Genomic DNA, 12,507 nt, shown 5'->3' with positions numbered 1-12,507 from the left:
TTTTGTTTTTCTGTAATAAGATACATAGCATGAAGATTTTATGTCTGCAATGAACCCAGTCAGTACAGTTCTAAATTTGCCCTCCACCTCTGCTTTCAGTCCAGTCATTGGGCCTGTCTGGCTTCGAGCATTTCTGTGTGTGTGTGTGTGTGTGTGTGTGTGCCTGTTTCTCTATCTGTGTGTCCATCTTCTTGTTTCAGACCCTCTCTGAACAAAACAGAAAACATCAAAGCTTCATTAATGTACCTGGTTTGTTTCTGGACTTCTCTGTTGCCTCTGTTCTTCACCATTTACAGCTCATTAAAGAAGCCTTTCCACTGTAATCTCACTCACTACTTACCACATGTGAGTATCTGCAGACTAAAACTATAGCTTCTCTATTTTCTTAATACTCTCTCTCTCTCTTCCATCTCCACTCCCTTGCCCACGTTTTCCCAATATCTTTACTTCTCCGATCTTTCTGTGTGCGGCACTAAAGTAAGTTGTGGCGCTACCGTTGTATAATGTTATTTACATTTCAGGGCAGTAATTAGGCTGATAGGGGAACAGCTGCGATCCCACAGTCGATTAAAAAGAATGGGAGGGAGGCAGGACGAGGAAGAACGGGGGAGAGGGAGGGTGTAGGTAGGACACAGGTCACAAAAACAACATTTTGGTGATGTCATGGAGCGCCAAAATAGCTTTCTTTCGAAGATGTGTAAAGAAGAAAAGGATCAAAGACATTCTGGTACAGTGTCAACTATTACTATGTGAAATTTTGGCAAAAGTTAATAGTAAATAATTGATTTCTTTAGAGTTTGATTTAATTGGAATACGTTCTATTTTGAAGAAGCTGTTACAGGCACAAGCACTGTTTGTAATGTACATCTGTGACATTTATTCAGTGTATTATTTGGACAGGCTTAAATGAACTTCTTGCAAACCTCATACCCTGGGTCTCTTTGGAAAAACGCTAGAATAGTGGGCCTGTTTGCCTTTATTGGATAGGACAGCTGAAGAGGGCCGGGGAAATGTTGGGAGGAGAGAGTGAGAGATGACATGCAGCAAAGGGCCCAGGTTGGATTCCACGGAAGCTGTGACGAAGACATTCAGCCTCTATGCATGGGGTGCTCGACACATAACTGCTAGTCTATCTGCACCCCTGGAGTCTCTTTCTTTACAACTACTCAATCACAGGAAGCTAATGGAAGAGCATTCTACTTTATAGTATTTTTCACTGTAAATGTGATCCTTATTCTCAAAATGAACACAATACTGTACTGATGCAATTAAGGACCTCATTTTTAAGGAATTTGTTGCAGGATCAATGTCTCATAGACTTTCATATCATGAAGTATTTCTAATGCCTCCCTGCTGACTACGAAGGTCTGAGCCACTTTCTTGTGCTGTGGTGAACTTTCCAAAGTTTCTCTAATTGATGAGAAAACATGTTTGGACACAGAGTTCTCTGATGCAGGTACAGTAAGTGAGTCATTGAGGGGCCTGAGAGAGGAGGGTAGGAATGAGTGATGGAGTGAGAAAGAATGCTGAGAGAGAACAGTACAGAAACGGGCCTTCTTAAAAGTCATGAATGACTTGCCTTTAGCTGCAGACGCTGGCCATCCCTCTATTTTGTTTCTCCTAGATCTTAGTGCAGCGTTTGATACAGTTGATCACACCATCCTTTTGTCCCGTGTAGAGCAATGGGTGGGCATCAGCCCTTAAATAATAATAATAATAATAATACATTTAATTTGTAAGCGCTTTTACGAGGGCTCAAAGGCACTTTACATGTAAAAAGAAATCACAGTAAACAGTTAAAAACAGTAGAAGAACATTAAAAGACAGAGAAACAGAAAGAGAAGAGGGGAAAGAAGAAGTTAAGTATTAAAAGCTAGTTTATAGAGGTGGGTTTTGAGCATGGTCTTGAAAGTTGGGAGGTGTGTGCAGGAACGGATGGGTTTGGGGAGTGAGTTCCAGAGGGAGGGGGCAGCGATGGAGAAGGCTCTGTCTCCCCAGGTTCGGTGCTTGGTCCGTGTAGGTGGGGAGAGGGTGTTTCCTTTAGATGAGCGGAGGTCACGGGAGGGGGTGTGGTGGTGAAGCAGGTCAGTGAGGTAAGGTGGGGCCACGTTATTTAGTGCTTTGTGTGTGAGGAGGATGATTTTAAACTGTATGCGGTGAGTGATGGGGAGCCAGTGCAGGTCACGGAGGACGGGGGTGATGTGGTCTCTGGAGCGGGTGTGGGTGAGCAGGCGTGCGGCTGAGTTCTGGATGTATTGCAGTTTATTGAGGAGTTTGGATGGTAAACCATGGAGGATGCTGTTACAGTAATCTAGTCTGGATGTGATGAATGCATGGATGAGAGTTTCTGCAGCAGGGAATGTGAGTGAGGGGCGGAGGCGGGCAATGTTTTTGAGGTGGAAGAAGGCGGTCCTGGTGATGTGTTTGATGTGGAGGTCGAACCTTAGGTTATTGTCAAAGATGATTCCTAGGTTGCGGGTGTGCGGTGAGGGGGATAGAGTGCAGTTGTCAAAGGTGAGGGAGAAGTTGTGACTGGCTTTGGTGCGGGATGTGGGGTCAATGATGATTATGTCTGATTTATCGCTGTTGAGTTGAAGATAGTTTGCTTGCATCCAAGATTTAAATGGTTTAAATAATACCTTATGGACAGGACTTTTGTTGTTGGGATTGCCGAGTCGAGGTCTTCCACCTCGAGGCTGCATTGTGGGGTTCCTCAGGGTTCAGTCCTTGGCCCAACTCTTTTTACTATTTACATTCTGCCCACTAGGACATCTCATCCACGCACACAACATCAGTTTTCATTTGTATGCAGACGACACCCACGTTAATCTTAGCTGTGACCCCAATAACCTCAATGAAATGTCCTCCCTTATAAATTGTCTGGAGGACATTCAGAAATGAATGTCTGAGAATTTCCTTCAGCTGAACGGAAAAAAAAGACAGAGATATTACTTTTAGGTACAGACTCCGTGAAGACTGAACTCACAAGCAGACTCGGTCCATACTCCCATTTCATTACACACCAGTGTAGGAATCTTGGCTTTTTATTTGATCAACATCTCACTTTGAGAAGCCATACCAAGTCAGTCATACAGTCATGCTTCTTCCAACTTCAAAATATTTCTAAAATTAAGCCATGTCTGTTGACCAAAAACCTGAAAACAGTCATTCATGCTTTTATTTAATCAAGGCTAGATTACTGTAACTCCCTCTTCTCCATCTGCAGCAAAAAAGCTCTCTGCTCCTTACAGCTAGTACAAAATGCTGCAGCCAGGATTTTAAAAGGCACCAAGAGACATGAACATATCACACCCATCCTTATATCCTTGTATTGGCTTCCAGTTAGTTTTAGAGTTGATTTAAAAATTCTACTTATCACTTTTAAAGCTCAGAACGCTTTGGCCACAAGTTATATTTCTGACCTTTTAATTCCTCATGTGCCGTCATGGAATTTGAGGTCCTCAAATGCTGCTCTCTTAGTGGTTCCAAGATCCAGATTGAAAAACAAAGGTGACAGAGTGTTTGCCACTCGGGACCCCAGACTCTGGAACAACCTCCCAGAGAAGATAAGGATGGAAAAGGCTGTTTTCTCATTTAAGTCACTTCTTAAAACGCACCTTTATAGGATATGATCCTCTGTTTTTATCCTCCCACTCCTTCTGTTTTTATTGATTTTATTATTTTTTATTACTGTTTTAGGCTTAGGGTTGTTTTTACTGATATCGTCTCTGTGCTATTATTAACACTGTCGTTTTATCCTTTAAAGCACTTTGTAAAACCCTGTTCTGGAAAGGTGCTATATAAATGTATTATTATTATTGTTATAAATGCTCGAGCCTTAATAACATATCCACTGTCCAGAGGCTTTTTGATCTGCACACAACAACATCTCGAGGTCATGGTTTCTTTAGTTTTCTCCAAAGGGAGAAATTTATCTTAGATACTGGGAAATTGCTGCACAGGCAATACATGAAAGATTATAAAAACACATCAACCTCCCCACGAAAATCAAGTCACATATTTCACACAAATATTTGTTTGTGATTTTAATCCAGTGTTGAGCGGGTAACATGAGAGCTACCTAATAGTTTATCTCTTCATGTTTATAATTTAATTACTCGTAAAAAACAATAATAAAGTTTGAATGTGACTCACAGTCGACCTCTTTACCTACCGCAGCTGACTGCAGTCATGGTCAAATGAACAGATTCATCAGCTCTTTGAGTCGATGTGGATCAGCCTGGCGAAGGGCCGAGTGGAACCAGCGTTATGCAAGAGGTGAAGTGTGACGCCACAGTCAAACTCTGTGAGTGTGTGTGTAGGTTTGTTTAATGTTATCACAATGAGTCCAGAGAAATAAATGTGTTTTGAGGAGTCGTGGGTGGGGAGGGGTGAGGAGGGCGGGGTCACACAGCATATGTAATGCACATCCCGTCGCTGATAAGGATCAAAGCCATTATATAAGAGCCAGCCACAATCCCTTTGTTTTGTCCAAGAACACACTCGCAATCACCCCTGTCTGACTGTGCGTGAGTGCACGTGTGTTTGTGCGTGTGCGTGTTTGTGTGTGTGCGTGTTTGTGCGCGCGTTGTGTGTATGCACGAGGCAGGCAGACAAAAACAAAAAGTAGAAAAGAAAGGAAAGTGAAGGAAAGATGTTATGTGTCAACACAGTCTCACTGTCTCTGCACATGTTTGTGTTTGCTTCGGAGGTAAACTAACAGGAATAAATAAAAAAAGGAACAGGAGACGCCATCATTAGACTCAAGACTTCCAGAGCAGTCTGAGAAAATAAACAAAGAATAGAGATTAAAAAATCTAAAAAAAACATTAAAACCCAACCCCTCCTCTCCGGTTGAGGCAGACTTTCTTGACAAAATGTGTCATCTAAACTGTGACACATGTTTTCTGCTGACTCCCAGGACGCTTTCTAGGGTATTAAAGTGCATTAATGTCTTTTACTTAAACTGCCCAGCACGAAAAAAGGTACTCGCTGCATATAGCAATAGGCAGTTTCAACCACATATCCTAAAAAGGCACTGTATTGTCTTCCCCGTACGAGACAAATAATCTCGCCCCATTGGCCAATTATTGGCTTGCAAACAAAATCAATTATTTACCTTTATTTAACTCTATGAACCTCTTTTCCAAGGCCAAGGCAGCCAGCAGCAACAATACAACATTACAGACAGAGACACAAAGATTACTTTAACCTTTTGCAAAGTAAAGCAGTTTGGTTGCCAGTAAAGATCTTCCAACTATCCACAGTTACAAATCCCAAATCCCAAAGAATCAAATATCCATTATCCATCCATTTTCCACCGCTTATCCGGGGTCGGGTCGCGGGGGCAACATTCTTAGCAGAGACGCTCAGACTTCCCTCGCCCCAGACACTTCCTCCAGCTCTTCCGGTGGGACCCTGAAGCGTCCCCAAGCCAGCCGAGAGACATAGTCTCTCCAGCGTGTCCTGGGTCTACCCCGAGGCCTCCTCCCGGAGGGACATGCCGGGAACACCTTCCTAGGAACGTGTTCAGGGGGCATCCGGACTAGACGTCCGAGCCACCTCAGTTGACTCCTCTCGATGTGCAGAAGTAGCAGTTCAACGCCGAGTTCCTCATGACCTCCTCCTTTCGGTCATGACACTCAAAGCTCATGACCATAGGTGAGAGTAGGAATGACGATCAACTGGTAAGTTGAGAGCCGCGCCTTTCGGCTTAGCTCCTTCTTGACTGCGACGGACCGATACAGCGACCACATGACTACGGACGCTGCACCAATCCTTCTGTCAATTTCAGACTCCATGTTATGAACAGAACCTGTGGCAAAGGCAGCTCTGCCGGAGGCCAACGTACACCGGGAACAGTTCCGACTTATTGCCTGCAATGCGAACCAGAATCAAATATTTACAATAATATTACATTTAAAAAACTGTTCACCTGTGTTTTTCTTTTTCTAATCTATGAGCAGATATCTACAGAGTAAAATAAATATTGTGTCTGAAATGTTGTGCGCACAGATTGGTTCTTTTTTACTTCTTGGGAATTTTGGGGCTCCGTAGATTTCAAAGTTATCTTTTTGTATTATTGTTAATGGTACGTCCTTTATTAGTCATTTATGACCTGAATTTGCCTTTTATATCTCTAAAATATTCGAACAAATACAAAATGTTATTATGCACCAAATAGATATATTGTAAAAAAAACAAAACAAACTGCTGATCATGACTTTGGTAGTTAGTTTCATTTATTTGATTAAATTACTTAATGAGCTCTGTGACCCCTGTCAGTGAATTTAGCTAAGCATACAAAGAGCTCCAGTGGTTTATGGCTGCAGGACATTACAAGTATAAACTACAGAGTACATTTGTAAAAAAAAAAAAAAAAAAAAAAGTGAACACTCAGCTTATGCTTTGATTATGTTCCGCAGAGTTCAGAAACTTGAGTTAGTAAAAGTGAACACCTGTACAGCCTCCTCAGCACCGTCAGGCTCTAATGGCAGTAAAAGAACATGTCACATCACATCAACATGTGACCGGTACCTTCAGCAGGTCGTCAAACTGGAAATTGTACACACCTGGCTGTCACACAAACTCACACACACTGTGTACCAACAGTCACAGTCTCTATATGTTCCTGATGGGAACACTCATGCAACATATGATAGACAAAACATACAGGGTACCAGACAGGTCTTTGGCGTTTGTTGCATCCCTCCCATGGGTGCCCTTTGTGTGGCTGTCTTTCATCGTCCACTTACTGTATGGACGGACAAATTAGCTGCTAAGTGAGATGATGAGAGGAGAGAAGTATGTGTGTGAGAAAGAGTACAGAGACTAAAGCTCTTTTTTCTAAGCTGATTGCAGACATTTTAGGACTTGAGTGTAGACGAATAATTAAGATAAATTCTGAAAAACAAATACAGTGCAGAGCTTTTTTACTTATAAGAGCAAAGATGAAGCTAAACATGAAAATTTTTCTAACAGCTACTGCAATAATGGGACTGTATTGAAGCTGTGTTATTATACACCGGTTACACCAGATATGTTTTAAGTGTTTAAAAATGTGATATTTCTTTCTAATGAAGATGACTCATTGTCTGATGTACTGCTGTCTTTAGTAACTGCGAAAGCTTTGATATATCAATTTAGGATCAATAATTGTAATCACAAAAACTTTTTAATCATAATCACAAAGTTTTAAATTCACAAGCCAAAAGATGACCAGGGTGATTGTCATGAAAGTAATGGTTAAGCTTGGTTTTGTTTATGAGCCACTCAGCTCTTTGTGATAGTAGTAAATTAAGCTTGATTTTTATCTCTGCAGAGAAAGTATTTTGTTATTTGTTCCCAGCAATTTATTTGTTAACAGTTGCTATTTAGGTTGGATAGTGATGTTTTCAATTCATGTTTTTTCAGTCAGTCTTTCTTAAATGGCTTTATTCGTGTCATTTTAGTCTCAGAGTTGAGTAGAGAGAGAGAGAGAGAGAGAGAGAGAGAGAGAGAGAGAGAGAGAGAGAGAGAGAGAGAGAGCAGTTATTCTCAATTGGTGATGCTCTTGAGATGGACAAGGTGCTGCTCGATATTGGCCCAGGATGGCTTGGGATACCATCTAGCAGCTGGGAGATCTGGCTGATCTAACTGTCATTATGAACTGATTAAATAATAATAATAATAAAGCGTTATTGCAGACACAGGTCCATATCAAACACATAAAGAATATATAGTATAAAAAGAGATACAAAATACATAGGAAAACCATAATTGCACCAATGCCTTCTTAACCTAGAAGTGAATCTGTAGCAGCTTTTCAGAGCGCTGACTAGGGCTTCACTATAATTAAGTAATTAATTAAGTAAGTAAGTAATTAATATGAAGTGTGAAAGCGCGATAATATAGTTGGAGATTAGGCAAGTTAAACCCTCCTTTTTCGTTTGGTGTTTGTAAAGTTATTAGACTAAATCGTGCTTTACGTCCACTCTACAAAAAAACATTTTCTGTATGTGTTTATTGACATTTATTAACATCCACATATAAGTGAAAATGATTAAAAATAAGTCTTTCCCTAATAAATTCACAACATGAGTTCTTCACAAGAACCATCATTAGAACCAACCCAAGCATATCAAAGAATCATCAAAGAAACCAACAGAACCATCAAAGGAACAATCACAAGAAGCATAATGAGAACCATAAAAGAAACCATCATAAGAAACAACAAAGGAACCATCATAAGAACCCAGGCAACTCAACAACCTGACAACGCGAGCTGAGACCAAGAGGACCAAAGACTTAAGATGACTGCAGGAACTAAAGGAGCTAAGAGTAAATAAAAACAAATAACAGCAATAACAGAGGTGAGAGAAATATAAACACATACACAAAAAATAATAATGGTCCTTATAATGAAATTAATAAAAGAGAGTAAGATAAAATATTACTAAATTAGACATTAAAAATGGATTATAGAAAATCAAACGGTAACTTGAGAGAAACCTAACTTGAGACATCTTGAAACCAAAGATAGCTTATGTTTATGGAAAGCTTATGCCACAGAAACATTTGTTTCCTTTCATATCCATATCTGGGACCACAGCATCTTATTAAAAATGACAGTTTCAAATTAAAATGCAATTTAAGTATTTCCTGAAAGACAAACATGTTTCATCTTTGTGAGGTTTTCTGGACTTTTTCCTCCCCTGTTCTCTGTAACTTCAGGCGAGACTGTTGCTCAACAAGTGGCGTATACAGGTCCATATGTGAACCAATACTGCCCCCTGGAGGTACAAAGTATGTCTGCATGTCTAGTTCTGAATGTGAGCGTCTGTCTGTGTTCCTACCTTGGTCTGGAAGCAGCAGAAGAGCTGTGTCAGGTATGGGTGTTTTCTGGCTAAGGCGAGGATCCGTTTTTCAGTCAGGGTGCAGTCCACATCGTCATCCTGCAGGATCACGTCTTTCTTCAAAACTTTGATGGCATAAACCTCATCACTGCCCTTCAGCTCAGCCAGCATGACCTGCACACATGACACATAGCGGTCAGAAGAGGGGAAATTCCACAAGAGCCTCTTAGTTTCTTCTTCCTTTTGTCTAATGCTTTCTGGTTTATAGCATTTGCCTCACGATGATACATCATTTTTCAAAAAGATTAAGACAGGGATAAAACACACAAATTAAAGCATACACTGATGCGACACAGAGCTGACATATACAGTCAATATGTGACAGAAGTCAAACGCTTACCTTTCCAAAACTTCCTTTTCCCAGGACTTTGATGAACAAAAAGTCATGCAGGTTCATCCTCTTCATTTCAGGAGTGATATGACCTTTGACATCTCCGTTCTCACCGTTTCCTTCACCCTTCGTCCCAATGCTGCCTCCCTCCCCTCCTCCTCCTCCTCCTCCTCCTTCTCCTCCATCATGACTTTCCTCTGTTACCGTAGCAACAGATGACGTGGAGGAGAGGGAGCATGTCTTGTGCTCCTTGCCTCTGTGGTCAAACGACATAGCCTTCCGGATGTTCTCCAGCTCCTTCGCATCTGTACAAAAAAAAAAAAAAACAACTTCTGGTGTGTTTGTTCAATGGCAAGTAAAAGTTTGGATATCATTGTGTGAATTTCTGTTACCTTGGTCACACGGTGAGGTGGGGGCCGACCTGGAGCGATCAACTTCCGTCTTCTGCGTCCCTGATAACCGCTGCACAGGCTCCTGACCCTGAGGAAGCTGTTTAAAGATACAAATTGTCATCTGTCGACATCTGCTAGTTGATTTACCCAAAACAAAATCAATAGCGCTGTCTCTAAAGCTGAATTTAAAGATTTTTTAACCTGTGATATATTTTTTAACATCTCATTGATATGAATGACTAATAATGTAGATGCTAAAATTCTTAAAGATTCAAAGCAGGAGTGCAGGAGGTTTTCTTCAGTGTAATTTTTTTCAAAGTATGTTCACTGAAAGTTCTTATTCATGAAACTGACATCACAGATTCTTAATCTTTTCAGTTAGGTTGTGTCTGACAATACCACAGACAGATCTCTCTCTCTGTTAAAGAGTGAAATCAGTTTTAACCAGGAACAGGCAAGTGCAATGTTTACTTCAAAGCCATCAAACTTGTTTGTCCAAAATGGTTATTTTCACCTTGCAGAATACAAGAGTGGATTGTCTACTTTATTTTCTATGACAAAAACGTTTGACAAAAAATCCAGAGGGAACCATCCATTACGTTGATAGACACTCTGAATATCAGTCTGAACAGACCAGTGTTAAAATCAAGCACTAAAGAGTTGATACATTGATATCTTACATTTGTTTGCACTGAATCAAGTCCCAGGATCTAAAAATATACCCTTTCTTTTATTGCATTTACATTGGAGTTGTAATTTTCAACCGTTTTATATTCAGTTATCTTCCATTTCTGAATTTGTTTTACAAATAAGAGGCGTTTTGCTTTTAATATACTCATGCACATGCTTGTAATTCAAATCCAGTTGACTTTTACGTGACTTACTTTTTTCCGTCTCTGAGCGCTGTTGGTGATCTTGTCTGGTGTGACTCCAAGGTCAGAGAGGACCTTAGCGATTCCTCTAGCGTCCACGCCACAGTTAGGAGCTACATTACTCTCACAGCGCCTGTGTACATTCACTTTACACACTGAGAGACCCACACAAGGGAAGATAAGCAAATAAGAATCAGTTTACCTTTTCCTTTTGTCAAGTTTAGATGTAGTACAGATTGATACATACAAGAGTTTGAATTTATTATCTATGTGTTCGATAGAGAGGAGCTCACAAACTGTGGCTAAATCCCAAACTCTCCACTCAAAGATACTGAGACACATTCCCAGTGAGTGTGTGTGCTTTTAGGCTAGAGATGTTTTCTTGAGTTTACCTTTGCACTGCAGTCCCTGTCGCAGCAGACCCCACAGCAGAGAGCCACAGTGGTCACAGAAGGTGAGAACTTTAAAGTTGTGGATGCTGAACATGTGCGGCATGTTGACACTGAACCTCTGAGACCCAACTGGCTGGAAGAGGGACAGACAGACAATGAGAAGAACCTTAACGAGTCTGGAGGTCCGAAACGGCTCATAGCTTGTTGTTGGGATTTGTTCCCCATTCCATAAGGGGAGATATTAAATGTTTACTTCTTTGGCACTGACCCTAATGCCTTAATTTTGGATCATAAATCTGAAAAATTTAATTATGCACTCAACAAGCAGCAGACAAGCCTGCCTTCTTCCTCACATTATACAAAGCCTCCATCAATAGCTCAACTACCAAACTCCCCTCATTTGAAACAGGTGTTGTATAAAAGGTGTTGTTCCATCAGGTGTTGTATAAAAACAGGTTCAGGTGTTATTAATACAACATCAGAGTGGAGCAAATTAGACTAAGACTTGCTTCAGGACCCTGGAATTAATCAGATTGTAGATGTGAGGCAGGTTTCACACAAAACAGAAAACACATAAACACACTGTACTTTCGGAAAAAAAATACATCACTTTCCTGTAGTTGTATTCTTCTGCAGACTGCTTTGCCTTTGTACAGTGCTGCTATTAATGTTGTGAATATTTCACATGCTTTATAGTTGTCATATACATATGCTCTAACTTTTGTGCTCAAGTGCATATTTTATAACCCCTGTGACAACAACTTACAGCAGTTGAAATATATAGGTAACTAAATTCACACCTTCACTCACCAATGACTCATCCTTCATGAGTAATTAACAGAGCTACACTCTGACATGTAGGTTTTGCTTATCTTCTTTTAGATCAGCTCCAGCTAAAATGGACTTTATTAATGAATGAGTTGGGGGGAAAAAAGGCTTGACATGTAGATCAGTACCTCTCCAACTGTATCATCCTGCTTCTTCATGCCTGCACACTTTGTGATGATCAGCTCGTGGCAGCGCTTATGGACCACACAGGTACACACTGCAGGAGGCACGTGAACGCACACAGACAAAGAAACAACACTTTTTCATTGTGTTTTATGCAAATGTACATTTTTTAAAATGCCTCCAGTTGAGTGTAAACACATATCCATTCAAAAAAGAGATATTTTAAAACAGGAACATTGAGACGTCTTACCTTGACATTGGTATCCCTGTTTTCCTAAGACCCCCCTAAAAGTCAGAGAGATAAGAAAAGTTACGGTATCTGCATTAACTGGCTTAAACTGTAAAGAATGTGTTGTTACTGAAGAAGACGATATAGTGCAGGTGAAATTGATTTAACACTACCAGCTGCATTGATCGATTGTGCTTCTTATCCTGTTTATAATTTTCAATGTAAAGTTATTCCAAAAGCGACCCGAAATGCACTGATGTTTTTGATGACAACACGTTTCAGAGCACACACCATGTTCCTCTATCAAACTTTATCTAAAGTTCTCTACCTCACTGCTGTGTTCATGTACACGAGCCTCAGTCAACCTGAACACTCTAGGTCTCTTTCAAACATGGCGTTCCTGCGATTGTGATTGCATGTGAAGAGTTTCTTTTTTTTTAGTTTTT

General features: G+C 40.5%; 1 protein-coding gene across 1 annotated transcript in view; it reads right to left on the bottom strand.

The window, feature by feature from the left end:
* LOC306835856 (protein kinase C epsilon type-like) overlaps positions 1–12,507 on the bottom strand; it is a 70,793-nt gene that overhangs the window by 23,331 nt on the left and 34,955 nt on the right. The window contains exons 4-10 of the mRNA XM_079362630.1: positions 12,083–12,117; positions 11,838–11,926; positions 10,882–11,014; positions 10,502–10,644; positions 9,618–9,714; positions 9,235–9,530; positions 8,835–9,008 (exon numbers count right to left, since the gene is read on the bottom strand). Of these exons, the coding sequence (XP_079218756.1) occupies positions 8,835–9,008; positions 9,235–9,530; positions 9,618–9,714; positions 10,502–10,644; positions 10,882–11,014; positions 11,838–11,926; positions 12,083–12,117 (967 nt within the window). The remainder of the gene's footprint in view (positions 1–8,834; positions 9,009–9,234; positions 9,531–9,617; positions 9,715–10,501; positions 10,645–10,881; positions 11,015–11,837; positions 11,927–12,082; positions 12,118–12,507) is intronic.

The sequence above is a fragment of the Symphodus melops genome (assembly GCF_947650265.1).
Source record: "Symphodus melops genome assembly, chromosome: 15".
Classification (NCBI taxonomy): Eukaryota; Metazoa; Chordata; class Actinopteri; order Labriformes; family Labridae; genus Symphodus; species Symphodus melops.
The sequence above is the reverse complement of the archived record's forward strand: the minus strand, read 5'-3'. Positions and strand labels throughout refer to the sequence as shown.